General features: G+C 43.4%; 1 protein-coding gene across 2 annotated transcripts in view; it reads left to right on the top strand.

The window, feature by feature from the left end:
• LOC139409273 (tyrosine-protein kinase ABL2-like) overlaps positions 1-17,337 on the top strand; it is a 41,292-nt gene that overhangs the window by 6,763 nt on the left and 17,192 nt on the right. The window contains exon 2 of one of the 2 annotated variants that reach the window (XM_071154178.1): positions 310-384. The exons of the other annotated variant lie outside the window; for it this stretch is intronic. Coding sequence (XP_071010279.1) covers positions 310-384 — 75 coding nt within the window. The remainder of the gene's footprint in view (positions 1-309; positions 385-17,337) is intronic. 2 annotated transcript variants of the gene reach the window in all.

The raw sequence follows: 17,337 nt of genomic DNA, 5'->3' as shown, positions 1-17,337 counted from the left end.
CCTATGTAGATATTCCATTAAAAATCAGCCATTTCCAGCTACAATAGTCATTTACGACATTGACAATGTCTACACTGTATTTCTGATCAATTTGATGTTATTTTAATGGATAAAAAAATTGCTTTTCTTTAAAAAATAAGGACCCCTAAGTGACCCCAAACTTTTGAATGGTTTTTTTAATCTAGCGTAGCCGAACTATGGAAAAATTTAACATGGCTAATGAAAGGCCAGCTGCTGCTGTATACTGCCTTACAATTTCCATAATATCATGGGGTCAATTGAAATGAGATTTTATATTTTCTGCCTTAGGACTTTTGCTCCGAGTCCCACTTGATCCTGTCAGGCTGATCCTATCATCTCACCTTGGCTGGACTGTGATGCAACGTATGTATACCATTTTGCTTCGTAACTGATGTAATCATCTCTAGGCTTATGTCTCTACACCACACAGAAGGCACTCGTGTCTCTCCACACAGTGGTCCAGTTGCTTTCACATTGCCAAATGTCAAACGAACTAAAACTCCTCAACAAAACCAGGTGTCCACACAAGTAATTTGTTTATTGGACAAAAATGCTCATGCTAAATCATCTACCATTATCATGAAACGCTACTTGTGTGTCACAATCGTCATATTTCTTTTTCAACAACATGTGGGAGGAAACCGTGCAATAGCCGCTCTAACTGTGAAGTGAATAGCCAATATTCAGTGGCCTATAGCCCCCGTACCCCTAGTCTGCATCGGATGCTCTCATAAATGCGCTGCTATACGGTTAAATCCATATGAATTCAATCACTTTTTGACAGCACCCCTTTTGATTTGAACAAAACCTTCCATAAATATTTGCCCATTGTTGAAGTGAACAGAAAGTTACTCTTTGGACCTGAATGCCAAGACATCTAAGAGAGAAAGTTTACCTATTTTGCGTACCCCACCATACCATGAAACATCTTCATTACTGGAAAATATCAATGGTTGAGATTTGATATCATTTAAAAGCTTACGAACAAGTGTGTCAAACTATTTTATAATGTTTATAACAATTCAAATATTTGAACCTTATGTCAATTCTCTAAAAACACATGAACCTCAATGTTTTTCATATTTGCATATGTTGTTGCTTAGACCTTTCTTTACATCCTGGGGTTTTTGTGTTGTGCCCGCCATCGGTTGAGAAACAACATGCTCTTGAATACAGGGTGGGTGTCATGTTTTGGCTGAAAATTCTACTAAAGTTGAAATTTCAACTTTCAAATGGTACCACAAAAAGAGGTCCACAAATCAGAGAATGTTGAGTTGAATGGGAATACCTGTTCTGAAATAACCATCAACCCTCCAAAGGAAACTTATTGAAATCATATAAATATTTGTATTGCTTGTAACTGTTTGGGGTAATGAAAGTTCTTGTGCTGTTAGGGGAATAACCTGTGTGTAAATGTCATCTGTTGCTGTATTCTTTTGTGTTATCTGTGATCGTTTTGTTTGTCTTGTGTAGTTTCTTAATCATTGTACCTAAACTCTGTGTAAACATGTATACGCAGGGCCCAGCTGTAAAAGAGACCTTGATCTCAGTCTGTGTTCCTTGAAATAAAGGTATAATAATAGAATAGACATGACCATTAAGTTGATATTCGATGGTGGGTGGACCGGCGTCCATCTTTATGGTACTAATTATAATGAACAAAAAATATAAATGCAATATGGAACTATTTCAGCAATTTTTACTGAGTTATAGTTCCTATAAGGAAATCAGTCAATTGATATCAATTCATTAGGCCCAAATCTACAGATTTCACATGACTGGCAGGGGAGCCAGGCCCAGCCAATCCGAATGCGTTTTTCCCCAGAAAATGGTTTTATTACAGACATAAATACTCCTCAGTTTCATCAGCTGTCCGGGTGGCTGGTCTGAGACAATCCCACAGGTGAAGAAGCTGGATGTGGAGGCAGTACGCTGGCATGTTTACACATCGTTTGCGGTTGTGAGGCCGGTTGAACATAGTGCCAAATTCTCTGAAATTACGTTTGAGGCGGTTTATGGTAGAGAAATGAACATTCCATTTTCTGGCAACCGCTCTAGTGGACATTCCTGTAATCAGCATGCCTATTGCACGCTCCCTCAACTTGAGACATGTGGTGTTGTGTGGCACAACTGCATATTTTCGAGTGGCCTTTTATTGTCCCCAGCACAAGGTGTACCTGTGTAATGATCATGCTGTTTAATCAGCTTCTTGATATGCCACACCTGGCAGGTGGATGGATTATCTTGGTGAAGGAGGAATATTCACTAACAGGGATGTAAACACATTTTTGCGCACAATTTTAGAGACGCTTTTTGTGCATATGGAAAAATTCAGTCATCTTTTATTTCAGCTCATGAAACAGAACCAACACTACATGTTGCGTTTTTATAATTTTGTTCAGTATAGAATTAAAAATGTACTTTCAATGTACATTTTCATGGCGTACCAGCTAAGTTACTCTGGTCTGAAGTAATAGAAATAGAATTCATAGAATGGACCTATGATTGAAATGAAGCCCACTCTGTATTCAAGAGCATGTGTCTCAACCAATGGTCTGCTACAACAATGTAAAACAAATCAGAGTTTACACATCTTTTTATAATTGATGTTAAGGTTGAGTGTCGTCATTTTTATAGATTATTTTTTAAAGATACTTTTGGTCATGTGAATGTGGACCACGTGCTTGTCGAACATCTCTTTCCAAAATCATGGGCATTTATATGGAGTTGGTCCCGCCTTTTGCTTCTATAACATCCACTACTCTTCTGGGAAGGCTTTCCACTAGATGTTGGAACATTGCTGCGGGTACCTGCTTCCATTCAGCCGCTAGCATTGGTGAGGTCGGGCACTGATGTTGAGCGATTAGGCCTGGCTCGCAGTCGGCGTGCCAATTCATCCCAAGGGTGTTAGATGGGGTTGAGGTCAGGGCTCTGTGCAGGCCAGTCAAGTTCGTCCACACCGATCTCGACAAACCATTTCTGTATGGACCTCGCTTTGTGTACGGGGGCGTTGTCACGCTGAAACGGGAAAGGGCCTTCCCTAAACAGTTGCCAACAAGTTGGAACCACAGAATAGTCTAGAATGTCATTGTATGCTGTAGTGTTAAGATTTCCCTTCACTGTAACTAAGGGGCCTAGCCCAAACCATGAACAACAACCCCAGACCATCATTTTTTCCTCCTCCACCAAACTTTACTGTTGGCACTACGCATTGGGGCAAGTAGCATTCTCCTGGCAGCCGCCAAACCCAGATTCATCTCTCGGACTGCCAGATGGTGAAGCGTGATTAATCACTCCAGAGAATGCGTTTCCACTGCTCCAGAGTCCAATGGCGGCGATCTTTACACTACTCCAGCCGATGCTTGGCCTTGCGACTGGTGATCTTAGACTTGTGTGTGGCTGTTCGGCCAGGGAACCCCATTTTATGAAGCTCCCGACGAACAGTTATTGTGCTGACGTTGCTTCCAGTGGCAGTTTGGAACTCAGTAGTGAGTGTTGCAACCAAGGATAGACGACTTCTACAAGCTTCAGCACTAGGCGGTCCCGTTCTGTGAGCTTGTGTGGCCTACCACTTCGCGGCTGAGCCTTTGTTGCTCCTAGACGTTTCCACTTCACAATAACAGCACAGGGCAGAAATTTGACGAACTGACTTGTTGGAAAGGTGGCATCCTATGACGGTGCCACGTTGAAAGTCACTGAGCTCTTCAATAAGGCCATTTTCATTTTTGTCTATGATTGCTTGATTTTATACACCTGTCAGAAACGGCTGTGGTAGAAATACCCGAATCCATTAATTTGAAGGGGTGTCCACATACTGTGTCTATGTAAACTCAGCAAAAAAAGAAACGGCCCTTTTTCAGGATCCTGTCTTTCAAAGGTAATTTGTAAAAATCCAAATATAACGTCACAGATCTTCTTTAAGGGTTTAAACACTGTTTTCGATGTTTGTTCAATGAACCATAAACAATTAATGAACACGCACCCGTGGAACGGTCATTAATTAACCTCTCTGGGAAATGTGGGGCCAAAAGCCAGAGAAAATGCAGAGAGCCAAATTCAAATAAATTACTATAAAAATCTAACTTAAAATGAAATTACACATGTAAGATACCAAATTAAAGCTACACGTGTTGTGAATCCAGCCAACATGTCAGATTTCAAAAAGGCTTTTTGGCGAAAGCAAACTATGCTATTATCTGAGCATAGCACCATAGTAAACAAAGCGAGAAAACATACAGCGGGGCAGAAAATTATTTAGTTAGCCACCAATTGTGCAAGTTCTCCTACTTAAAAAGATGAGAGGCCTGTATTTTCCATCATAGGTACACTTCAACCTGTAACTTCTTCTTTAAGAGGCTCCTCTGTCCTCCACTCGTTACCTGTATTAATGGCACCTGTTTGAACTTGTTATCAGTATAAAAGACACCTGTCCACAACCTCAAACAGTCACACTCCAAACTCCACTATGGCCAAGACCAAAGAGCTGTCAAAGGACACCAGAAACAAAATTGTAGACCTGCACCAGGCTGGGAAGACTGAATCTGCAATAGGTAAGCAGCTTGGTTTGAAGAAATCAACTGTGGGAGCAATTATTAGGAAATGGAAGACATACAAGACCACTGATAATCTCCCTCGATCTGGGGCTCCACGCAAGATCTCACCCCGTGGGGTCAAAATGATCACAAGAACGGTGAGCAAAAATCCCAGAACCACACCGGGGGACCTAGTGAGTGACTTGCAGAGAGCTGGGACCAAAGTAACAAAGCCTACCATCAGTAACACACTACGCCGCCAGGGACTCAAATCCTGCAGTGCCAGACGTGTCCCCCTGCTTAAGCCAGTACATGTCCAGGCCAGTCTGAAGTTTGCTAGATAGCATTTGGATGATCCAGAAGAAGATTGGGAGAATGTCATATGGTCAGATGAAACCAAAATATAACTTTATGGTAAAAACTCAACTCGTCGTGTTTGGAGGACAAAGAATGCTGAGTTGCATCCAAAAACACCATACCTACTGTGAAGCATGGGGGTGGAAACATCATGCTTTGGGGCTGTTTTTCTGCAAAGGGACCAGGATGACTGATCCGTGTAGAGTGAATGGGGCCATGTATCGTGAGATTTTGAGTGAAAACCTCCTTCCATCAGCAAGGGCATTGAAGATGAAACGTGGCTGGGCCTTTCAGCATGACAATGATCCCAAACACAGTTTGAGTTGAAAGTCCGTATTGGCCAGCAACAGCCCCAAAATATCACTGCTCTAGAGGAGATCTGCATGGAGGAATGGGCCAAAATACCAGCAATAGTGTGTGAAAACCTTGTGAAGACTTACAGAAAACGTTTGACCTCTGTCATTGCCAACAAAGGGTATATAACAAAGTATTGAGATTTAACAAAAACATTTGACCAAATACTTATTTTCCACCATAATTTGCAAATACAATCATTAAAAATCCTACAATGTGATTTTCTGGATTTTTTTCCCCTCGTTTTGTCTGTCATATTTGAAGTGTACATATGATGAAAATGACAGGCCTCTCATCTTTTTAAGTGGGAGAACTTGCACAATTTGTGGCTGACTAAATAATTTTTTGCCCCACTGTATACTCAATTGGAATTTGGTAGCATTGCCTTTAAATTGTTGAACTTGGGTCAAACGTTTCAGGTAGCCTTCCACAAGCTTCCCGCTTCCCAATTTTGGCCCATTCCTCCTGACAGAGCTGGTGTAACTGAGTCAGGTTTGTAGGCCTCCTTGCTCACACACGCGTTTTCAGTTATGCCCACAAATTTTCTATAGGATTTAGGTCAGGGCTTTGTGATGGCCCCTCCAATACCTTGACTTTGTTGTCCTTAAGCCATTTTGCCACAACTTTGAAAGTATGCTTGAGGTCATTGTCCCAGAAGACCCATTTGCGTCCAAGCTTTAACTTCCTGACTGATGTCTTGAGATGTTGCTTCAATATATCCACATCATTTTTCTCCCTCCATGAAGCCATCTATTTTGTGAAGTGCACAACTTCCACCCCACAACATGATGCTGCCACCCGTGCTTCACAATTGGGACGATGTTCTTTGCCCCCCCCCCCCTTTTCCTCCAAACATAACGGTCGTCATTATGGCCAAACAATTCTATCTTTGTTTCATCATTTCTCCAAAAAGTGTGATCTTTGTCCCCATGTGCAGTTGCAAACTGTAGTCTGGCTTTTTTTTTTTTTAGGTTTTGGAGAAGTGGCTTCTTCCTTGCTGAGGGGTCTTTCAGGTTATGTCGATATAGGACTCGTTTTACTGTGGATATAGATACTTTTGTACCTGTTTCCTCCAGCATCTTCACAAGGTCCTTTGCTATTGTTCAGGGATTGATTTGCACTTTTCGCACCAAAGTACGTTCATCTCTGACACAGAATGCATCTCCTTCCTCAGCGGTATGACGGCTGCGTGTTCCCATGGTGTTTATACTTGCGTACTATTGTTTGTACAGATGAACGTGGTACTTTCAGGAATTTTGAAATTGGTCCCAAGGATGAACCAGACTTGTGGAGTTCTACAATTTTCTTTCTGAGGTCTTGGCTGATTTTCTTTTGATTTTCCCATGATGTCAAGCAAAGAGGCACTGAGTTGGAAGGTAGGCCTTGAAATCCATCCACAGGTACACCTCCAATTGACTCAAATGATGTCAATTAGCCTACCAGGAGCTTCTAAAGCCATAACATCATTTTCTGGAATTTTCCAAGCTGCTTAAAGGCACAGTCAACTTAGTGTATGTAAACCACTGGAATTGTGATACAGTGAATAATAAGTGAAATCATCTGTCTGGTAACAATTGTTGTAAAAATTACTTGTGTCATGCACAACGTAGATGTCCTAACCGACTTGCCAAAACTATAGTTTGTTAACAAGAAATTTGTGGAGTGGTTGAAAAACGAGTTTTAATGAATCAAATCAAAGTTTATTTGTCAAGTGTGACGAATACAACAGGTGTAGTAGACCTTACAGTGAAATGCTTACTTACAGGCTCTAACCAATAGTGCAAAAAAGGTGTTAGGTGAACAATAGGTAAGTAAAGAAATAAAACAACAGTAAAAAGACAGGCTATATACAGTAGCGAGGGTATGAAAGTAGCGAGGCTACATACAGACACCGGTTAGTCAGGCTGATTGAGGTAGTATGTACATGTAGATATGGTTAAAGTGACTATGCATATATGATGAACAGAGAGTAGCAGTAGCGTAAAAGAGGGGTTGGTGGGTGGCGGGACTCATTCCAGATAGCCCGGTTAGCCAATGTGCGTGAGTACTGGTTGGTCGGGCACAATTGAGGTAGTATGTACATGAATGTATAGTTAAAGTGACTGCAGGAATGATAAACAGAGAGTAGCAGCAGCGTAAAAATAGGGGGGTGCACACAATGACAATAGTCCGGGTAGCCATTTGATTACCTGTTCAGGAGTCTTATGGCTTGGGGGTAAAAACTGTTGAGAAACCTTTTTGTCCTAGACTTGGCACTCCGGTACCGCTTGCCATGCGGTAGTAGAGAGAACAGTCTATGACTGGGGTGGCTGTGGTCTTTGACAATTTTTAGGGCCTTCCTCTGACACCGCCAGGTGTCAAGGTCCTGGATGGCAGGCAGCTTAGCCCCAGTGACGTACTTGGCCGTTCGCATTACCCTCTGTAGTAGAGGTTGACCGATTTAATCGGAATGGCCGATTAATTAGGGCCGATTTCAAGATTTCATACCAATCGGAAATCGGTATTTTTTGGGCGCCGATTTTTATTTATTATTATTATTTATTTTTTTACACCTTTTATTTAATCTTTATTTAACTAGTTAAGAACACATTCTTATTTTCAATGACGGCCTAGAAACGGTGGGTTAACTGCCTCGTTCAGGGGCAGAACGACAGATTTTCACCTTGTCAGCTCGGGGGAACCAATCTTGCAACTTTACAGTTAACTAGTCCAACGCAATAACGACTTGCCTCTCTCTCGTTGCACTCCACAAGGAGACTGCCTGTCACGCAAATGTAGTACGCCAAGGTAAGTTGCTAGCTAGCATTAAACTTTTCTTATAAAAAACAATCAATCATAATCACTAGTTAACTACACATGGTTGATGATATTACTAGATATTATCTAGCGTGTCCTGCGTTGCGTATAATCTGACTGAGCATACAAGTATCTGACTGAGCGGTGGTAGGCAGAAGCAGGCGCGTAAACATTCATTCAAACAGCACTTTCGTGCATTTTGCCAGCAGCTCTTTGCTGTGCGTCAAGCATTGCACTGTTTATGACTTCAAGCCTATCAACTCCCGAGATGAGACCGATAAGTCATACAGAAAATGCAACCAAACACATTTCTTTTTTTTCTTTTTTTTAAAAATTTTACCCCTTTTTCTCCCCAATTTCGTGGTATCCAATTGTTGTAGTAGCTACTATCTTGTCTCATTGCTACAACTCCCGTACGGGCTCGGGAGAGACAAAGGTGATGTCATGCGTCCTCCGATACACAACCAACCAGCCATACTGCTTCTTAACACAGCGCTCATCCAACCCGGAAGCCAGCCGCACCAATGTGTCGGAGGCTACACCGTGCACCTGGCAACCTTGGCTAGCGCGCACTGCGCCCGGCCCGCCACAGGAGTCGCTGGTGCGCGATGAGACAAGGAGATCCCTACCGACCAATCCCTCCCTAACCCGGACGACGCTAGGCCAATTGTGCGTCGCCCCACGGACCTCCCGGTCGCGGACGGTTACGACAGAGCCTGGGCGCGAACCCAGGGACTCTGATGGCACAGCTGGCGCTGCATTACAGCACCCTTAACCACTGCGCCACCCGGGAGGCCCCCAAACACATTTCTGAATGTGTTATTATGAATTAACTTTCTTCCTGACACTGAAAACTTCATGTAAAATATGACTCTGATCATTGTACAAGAAGCCCATTTTCTGGCTATTTATACCAGAAAGAGCGTGGTGGGACTCCCCATAATAGAGGAATAAAACATTAAAGTGGAGTATGGCTGGCTAGTTAGCGCACGCTACTCGCTCTGAGCCTTGGGTTGGTTGTTTCCCTTGCTCTGCATGGGTAATGCTGCTTCGATGTGGTGGCTGTTGTCGTTGGGTTGCTGGTTCGAGCCCAGGGAGGAGCTAGGAGAGGGACGGAAGCTATACTGTTACACTGGCAATACTAAAGTGCCTATAAGAACATCCAATAGTCAAAGGTTAATGAAATACAAATGGTATAGAGAGAAATAGTCCTATAATTCCTATAATAACTACAACCTAAAACTTCTTACCTGGGAATATTGAAGACTCATGTTAAAAGGAACCACCAGCTTTCATATGTTCTCATGTTCTGAGCAAGGAACGTTAACGTTAGCTTTCTTACATAGCACATATTGCACTTTTACGTTCTTCTCCAACACTTTGTTTTTGCATTATTTAAACCAAATTGAACACGTTTCATTATTTACTTGAGGCTAAATTGATTTTATTGATGTATTATATTAAGTTAAAATAAGTGTTCATTCAGTATTGTTGTAATTGTCATTATTACAAAAAAAATTTTTTTTTTAAGTTTTAAATCGTCCGATTTAATCGGTATCGGCTTTTTTGGTCCTCCAATAATCTGTATCGGTATCTGCGTTGAAAAATCATAATCCGTCGACCTCTATTCTGTAGTGCCTTGCAGTCAGAGGCAGCGCAATTGCCGTACCAGGCAGTGATGCAACCGGTCAGGATGCTCTCGATGTTGCAGCTGTAGAACCTTTTGAGGATATCAGGACCCATGCCAAATCTTTTTAGTTTCCTTAGGGGGAATAGGCTTTGTCGTGCCCTCTTCACGACTATCTTGGTATGTTTGGACCATTCTAGTTTGTTGTTGATGTGGACACCAAGGAACTTGAAGCTCTCAACCTGCTCCACTACAGCCCCGTCGATGAGAATGGGGTCGTGCTCGGTCCTCCTTTTCCTGTAGTCCACAATCATCTCCTTTGTCTTGGTTACGTTGAGGGATATGTTGTTATTCTGGCACCACCCGGCCAGGTCTCTGAACTCCTCCCTATAGGCTGTCTCGTGGTTGTCGGTGATCAGGCCTACCACTGTTGTGCCGTCTACAAACTTAATGATGGTGTTGGAGTTGTTCCTGGCCATGCAGTCGTGGGTGAACAGAGGACTGAGCACACACCCCTGGGGAGCTGCAGTTTTGAGGATCAACGTGGGAGATGTGTTGCTACCTACCCTCCAGGATCCAGTTGCAGAGGGAGGTGTTTAGTCCCAGGATCCTTAGCTTAGCTTTGAGGGTACTATGGTGTTGAACGCTGAGCTGTAGTCAATGAATAGCATTCTCACATAAATGTTCCTTTTGTCCAGTTGGGATAGGGCAATGTGGAATGCAATAAAGATTGCGTCATCTGTGGATCTGTTTGGGCGATATGAAAATTGGAGTGGGTCTAGGGTTTCTGGGATAATGGTGTTGATGTGAGCCATTACCAACCTTTCAAGGCACTTCATGGCTACGGAAGTGAGTGCTACGGGTCTGTAGTCATTTAGGCAGTTCGCCTTTGTGTTCTTGGGCACAAGGACTATGGTGGTCTGCTTGAAACATGTTGGTATTACAGGCTGACAGGGACATGTTGAAAATGTAAGTGAAGACTCCTGCCAGTTGGTCAGCACATGCCCGGAGCACACATCCTGGTAATCCGTCTGACCCCGCAGCCTTGTGTATGTTGACCTGTTTAAAGGTCTTACTCACGTCGGCTACGAAGAGCGTGATCACACAGTCGTCCGGAACAGCTGATGCTCTCATGCATGCCTCAGTGTTGCTTGCCTCGAAGTGAGCATAGAAGTGATTTAGCTCGTCTGATAGGCTCGTGTCACTGGACAGCTTGCGGCTGTGCTTCCCTTTAGTCTGTAATAGTTTGCATGCCACAAGACGAGCGTCGGAGCCGGTGTAGTACAATTCAATCTTAGCCCTGTATTGACGCTTTGCCTTAGTGATGGTTCGTTGCAGGGCATAGCAGGATTTTTTGTAAGCTTCTGTGTTAGATACCCGCACCTTGAAAGCGGCAGCTCTACACTTTAGCTCAGTGCGAATGTTGCCTGTAATCCGTGGCTTCGGGTTGGGGTATGTACGTACAGTCACTGTGGGGACGACGTCCTCGATGCACTTATTGATAAAGCCAGTTACTGGTGTGGTGTACTCCTCAATGCCATTGGAGGAATCCCGGAACATGTTCCAGTCTGTGCTAGCAAAACAGTCCTGTAGTTTAACATCTGCTTCATCTGACCACTTTTTTTATAGACCGAGTCACTGGTGCTTCCTGCTTTAATTTTTGCTTGTACGCAGGAATCGGGAGAATAGACTTGTGGTCGGATTTACCAAACTAATGTATGTAAACTTCCGACTTCAAGTGTGTGTGTGTGTGTTATCAAATAGCTTTAAAATGATATCCAACTCCACCATTTATCTTTTCCAGTGATTAAGACATAGATGTCTCATGGTATGTTGGGGTATGCCAAATGGGTCAACTTTGAGCACTTTTATCTCCTGAATGTTTTGGCATTCAGCTCCAAAAAGTCACTTTCTGACCACTTCTTCCATGGGCAAACATTTAAGGAAAGTTTTCTTTTAAATCAAAGGGAATGCAGTTATTGAATTCAAATGGATTTACCCATATTGATGCTGCATTTAATTAAATGTTCTCTGTCAAACAACCAATAATACTGCGCTACTGGTTCTTTTCCTGTGTTTGGTCCGGACTGCGTTCTCACCTGCAGCAAAACGCAACCAATTCGGTTTGAAAGCCCCCTAAAACCAGAAAGCTCAGACTCATGTTATTAAATACTTCCCACCGCTTGAACCTGTGTCATCACCTGGATCCTGGCTAGGTTGGGTTAGCCAGGGTTAGTCATCTTCTCTACAGGAATCTGGTAGTTTCATATTAATCAATGCTCTTAGGTTTCTCCTGCTTTCATACCCCACCACACAACCTCTTAGAGTACTTTACACGTTTACTCTTGAAAGAGCCTGTGGCTAAGCATGTTATTGTTTTAAAGGCAGGTGGGGACTCGGTACCATAAGGGAGAAGGTAGGAGCATCTCTGGCTTCAAACCTGTCATTTGTTCTCTGAGATGAAGAGGAGGATGTAAAGTGAGCATCACTCATGGTGTTCTGTTCTGGCATTCCACCCAGGTCTTTGTTGTGTCAATGGGAGAGTGGCTGGGAGGGTCTGCCTTTGGCCCTGGTGGGGGAAACACTGACTGGGACAGGTTCTCAGAAACAGTGATCCAGTAAACACTGTGTCTAGAATAGATTCTCAGGAACAGGGACTCTTCTCCTGAGTGATGCTGCTGAGTGGTGATTAGTTAGTTACAATATCACCCCATCCGATTGGGAAAGACCCTCCTATCATTCTGCCTGTCTGAGCCTCTCCTGGGATCTGCTGGATCGTATCCTTATGGTGGATGATGCCAATCATACCTCCACCCTTCTGCTGTGTCACAGACCCCAGCCCAGCACAACACAACGGTAGACTACTGCCAGACCAGGAAGAACAAGTACTTCAGGTAGTACAAACTGAGTGAACCAATGAGCTGCACACATGTTACAAAATAGAGGTTCTCTTGAAATGTTTGTAGTAAACAGAACGAGCAGGCACATCTATGGAGGCATGCCAAATGCCATGACTTTCAAGTGACTTAATTTTCCACTCATCACTTTTCGTTGTTCCAAACTAACAATACCGTGTACTGTAACTTAGCGTTTTGCAGGAGTTAATTGAGACAATAATAGTGTGGTGTTGTATTTTGGTTTTGCTCACACAAACATCAACATGAACATGGATGGAATATTTTTCAGCCTCACTATGTGCATCCTGAAGAGGAAGATTAAAGGCAGAATGTGAGGCATTGTGGATGGCCTTCCTCTAGTCCACTGCAGAGAGTTATATAGACCAATACTTACTGTGTTGTGAGTGAGCCTGGAGGGACGCACTTACTTCACATTAACCAATTAAAGGGCCATGGTGGGCAGGCGATGGGGTGACTGATTTACACTGTCCAGTCTGTAATTGCTGTATGCCTAGTGGAGCACAGGCTATAGATGAATGGTACATGGCGTTTCCCAACACCCCGGTGTCTCATTATTTGCTCACTGACATTTATGGGAATAGGATGTAGATGAGTAGGGGGGGGGGTCCTGCTCGTAAGGCTTATTACTAGCACAGCTAAGGCGCTGGCCAGACCTAAAGGGCTCTGGTGCTGTCCTCTTCCATTATGGTTTGTACAACCATCACCACTTCTAAAGCCCCTCAAATCTGTCTGGATCCAACTTCAGCTGTTCATTTTAATCCCCCTGATTAGGAAAAGTTGGGAATCAATTATGGTAATTGTGAGTGTGTTTCCTAAATGTGTTGGCCTAATTCAATAGTTGGGTGATCTGTGTTTTTAAGGAAGGTTTCGTGATTTAGAATTGTCTCTGTTTTTTTGGGTTGTGTTTATTGTTCTAAATGCTTACCCCAGCAGTGCTGTTGAACGATGTAACTCAACTCTGGAAGAATATTATTAGCCCCTGCTGTGTTGAAATCAGGTTGCATGGAAGACTTGTCAAGTTGATACTAATGCTCACTTTGCCTGGAGGTAATCAATTAAGGATGACAATCCACTTTTCCTAATCAAACCATCACCCAGAGATCGACTCCCCACTGTTGTGATTTGATGTGAATGGGTCATTTATGTGTCCTCGTTAACAACAACAGATGGCTACTGCCAACTCTGCCTCTCCTCAGCCACTCAGCCTCTCCACTAGACTGCTGCATGGGGATCTCTGTCTGTACAACTGCCCTCTTCAGAGTGGAGTTGAAGTGGCACTGTCCTCTGCAGTCCATGTCTGTTCAGCTAAAAGCATGTCTGTCTGTTCTGATCCACTGTTCCTCTAACCAAAGGCCTGTCTGTCTGTTCTGATCCACTGTTCCTCTAACCAAAGGCCTGTCTGTCTGTGTTCATCCCACATTAATTCTCTGGCTGTTTGGCCCGGCTGCGACAGGATTTGTCTTGTGTTGTGTGCCTCTCATCCGTGACATTGTCTCAGCTTATTGTTAACATTTCCTCCAGCTCTCTATCTGAAAGCTGTGATCATTCAGGAGGTATTTATAGCCATGATGTTGCTTTGTTTTGCTCTGTGGCTAAAGATATTCCCAGGCCAGCAGGCAGTAGTGCATAATACTGCTTGTGTTTTAGATGGTTTCAGTGGTGTCTCCTTGTAATACTCATAACTAGCTAACTGTTTTACACTGACTGAGGCCTGGTCATGTGTTGGGTTAAGCTATGTATTCTGACAGGGCACCGTGAAAGGATTCACATGTGGTCCTGCACAGGGATTGGGAGGGTGCAGAGGTGGCTGGTTCAGCTGCCACTTGCCTGGACAGACCCTACCAACAGCTGCAGGAGTGGTAGAGGGTGGGGTAGGGTGACCAGGGGAGTCGGTCTCTCAATATGCCCATTGAGCTGAAGCAGAACTGGAGGGGCACCACTGTCTCAGCTGTCTGGGGCTGGATCTGTGCCTGCTGCTCATACCCAAACACTGGTCAAGTCCCTGCTCACAGTCCTCTGCCCTCTGCAACCGCACAAAGGCACACACACATGTGCACACGCACCCATACAGGCACACTGACAGGCACACGACGTACCTCATGCATGACATACCAACTGGTGTGGGTCAATCTTAAGTTGTAAACAGCTTCACTGAGGAATAGTCAACCAGATTCAGCTGCGGGCGGAATTTTTTACAAATTACAAATCATTTGTAAAATATTTGACGAAAACACAACCATTTCAAACCATGCTTACATTTGTATGTGATGACATGTATCTCTCTATTATGGTGGAATACTTGGAACAGAGTTGGTATTTTTACTGTCTTATGTCCAAAATATATACAGTACCAGTCAAAAGGTTGGATACACCTACTCATTCCAGGGTTTTTCTTTATTTTTACTGTTTTCTACATTGTAGGATAATAGTGAAGACGTCAACTATGAAATAACACATATGGAATCATGTAGTGACCAAAAAGGCTTAAACAAATCAAAATATATTTGAGATTCTTCAAAGTAGCCACCCTTACCTTGATGACCGCTTTACACACTTGGCATTCTCTCAACCAGCTTCATGAGGTAGTCACCTGGAATGCATTTCAATTTACAGGTGTGCCTTGTTAAAAATTAATTTGTGGAATTTCTTTCCTTAATGCATTTGAGCCAATCAGTTGTGTTGTGACAAGGTAGGGGTGGTATACAAAAAATTGCCCTGTTTGGTAAAAGACCAAGTCCATATTATGGCAAGAACAGCTTAAATAAGCAAAGAGAAACGACAGTCCATCATTACTTTAAGACATGAAGGTCAGTCAATGTGTAAAATTAAGAACTTTGAACGTTTATTCAAGTGTAGTTGCAAAAACCATCAAGCGCTATGATGAAACTGGCTGTTATGAGGACCGCCACAGGAAAGGAAAACCACATGTTAACTCTGCTGCAGAGGATAAGTTCATTATTTACCAGCCTCAGAAATTGCAGCCCAAATAAATTATTCACAGAGTTCAAGTAACAGACACATCTGAACACGAACTGTTCAGAGGAGACTGCGTGAATCAGGCCATCATGGTTGAATTTCTACAAAGAAACCAGTACTAAAAGACACCAATCAGAAGTCTTTCTAGTCCAAGAAACATGAACATTAGACCGGTGGAAATCTGTCCTTTTGGTCTTTGTGAGATGCAGAGTTGGTGAGCGGATCTCTGCATGTGCGGTTCCTACCGTGATGCATGGAGGTGGTGGTGTGATGGTGCTTTGCTGGTGACACTCAGTGATTTATTTAGAATTCAAGGCACACTTAACCAGCATGGCTACCACAGCATTCTGCAGCGATACACCATCACATCTGGTTTGCGCTTAGTGGGACTATCATTTTTATTTAATTTTTTCAACAGGACAATGCCCCAACACACCTCCAGGCTGTGTAAGTGCTATTTGACAAAGAAGGAGAGTTGTGTAGTGCTGCCTCAGATTACCTGGTCTCCACAATCACCGAACCTCAACCTAATTGAGATGGTTGGAGATCGATCGCAGAGTGAAGGAAAAGCAGCAAACAAGTGCTCAGCATATGTGGAAACTCCTTCAAGACTATTGGAAAAACATTTCAGGTGAAGCTGGTTGAGAGAATGCCAAGTGTGTGCAAAGCTGTCATCAAGGTAAAGGGTGGCTACTTTGAAGAATCTCAAAAATAACATATTTTAATTTGTTTAACACTTTTTTTTGGTTACTACATAATTCCATATGTTATTTCAGAGTTTTAATGTCTTCACTATTGTTCTACAATGTAGAAAATAATACAAATTAAGAAAAACCTTTGAATGACTAGGTGTGTCCCAACTTTTGACGGGTACTGTATAATTATTACTTGTATTGCTCACAACTTGGGGGGGCAAATTTTGGCCCGCGGGCCGCCAGCTATGGATCCTTTTTCATGGTTTTGCCAAACGGTGGTTGTTACTTAGTTGTTAATATTTCAGGGATCAGCTATATTTCTGTCAACATTGATTGACCAAACTCTTATTCAAAGATCAATCTTAATTGATAAAACAAATGGACTGATTGAATTAATACATTTAGCCGTTTTCTGAGTCTTAGTCTTTGAGTTGAAATTCTCCAGCTCTCAGTTAAAAATAGGCTTGAGGCTGACTGAATAAAAATATTTGTAATAGTGTGATATGCTTGAGCAGTGTTCTTCTGACATTAGGAAATTCAGGGCCTGTAGCAGTTGTAGTGCCTCTTGCCCCCCCCCCCCCCCCCCCATCAGTCTGTTTAGCCTCCCCCAGGAGGCTATGAGTGTGTCTCAGCAAGTGGCATCTCAGCAACAGCCATCTGCTGTTGACCTCAAGACTGCCCCTACCCCTCGCTCTGCTCTGTTCCTCAAGAAACCCCCACCACAACTCACCTCCCCCAGTGAGCTCAGATTTCCTATGTCTCACACACACAGCGAGCCCCTCTCTCCCTCCCTCCCACCCAGTCCCTCTGTGGAGAAGTTTTAAGAGAGAGGGAACTCGTCAGACGTCTGTACTAGGATTGTCCTGGCTGGGATTGTCCTTGCTGACTGGGTCAGGCATCTGTACTGGGATTGCCCTGGCTGACTGGGAATAAGTGGAAGATGTACTGGGAGCTGTGGCTGAGCCAGTTGACAGCGACAGACCTGCATCATATGCTGGTGGGGAACAAAGGTGGGAGAGCATCAGCTCTAGACAGGGCAGAGTCACACCTGACCACTAGGC

Source organism: Oncorhynchus clarkii, chromosome 5, assembly GCF_045791955.1.
Source record: "Oncorhynchus clarkii lewisi isolate Uvic-CL-2024 chromosome 5, UVic_Ocla_1.0, whole genome shotgun sequence".
Classification (NCBI taxonomy): Eukaryota; Metazoa; Chordata; class Actinopteri; order Salmoniformes; family Salmonidae; genus Oncorhynchus; species Oncorhynchus clarkii.
Note: the sequence above shows the minus strand (reverse complement) of the source record. Positions and strands in the feature narration are given on the sequence as shown.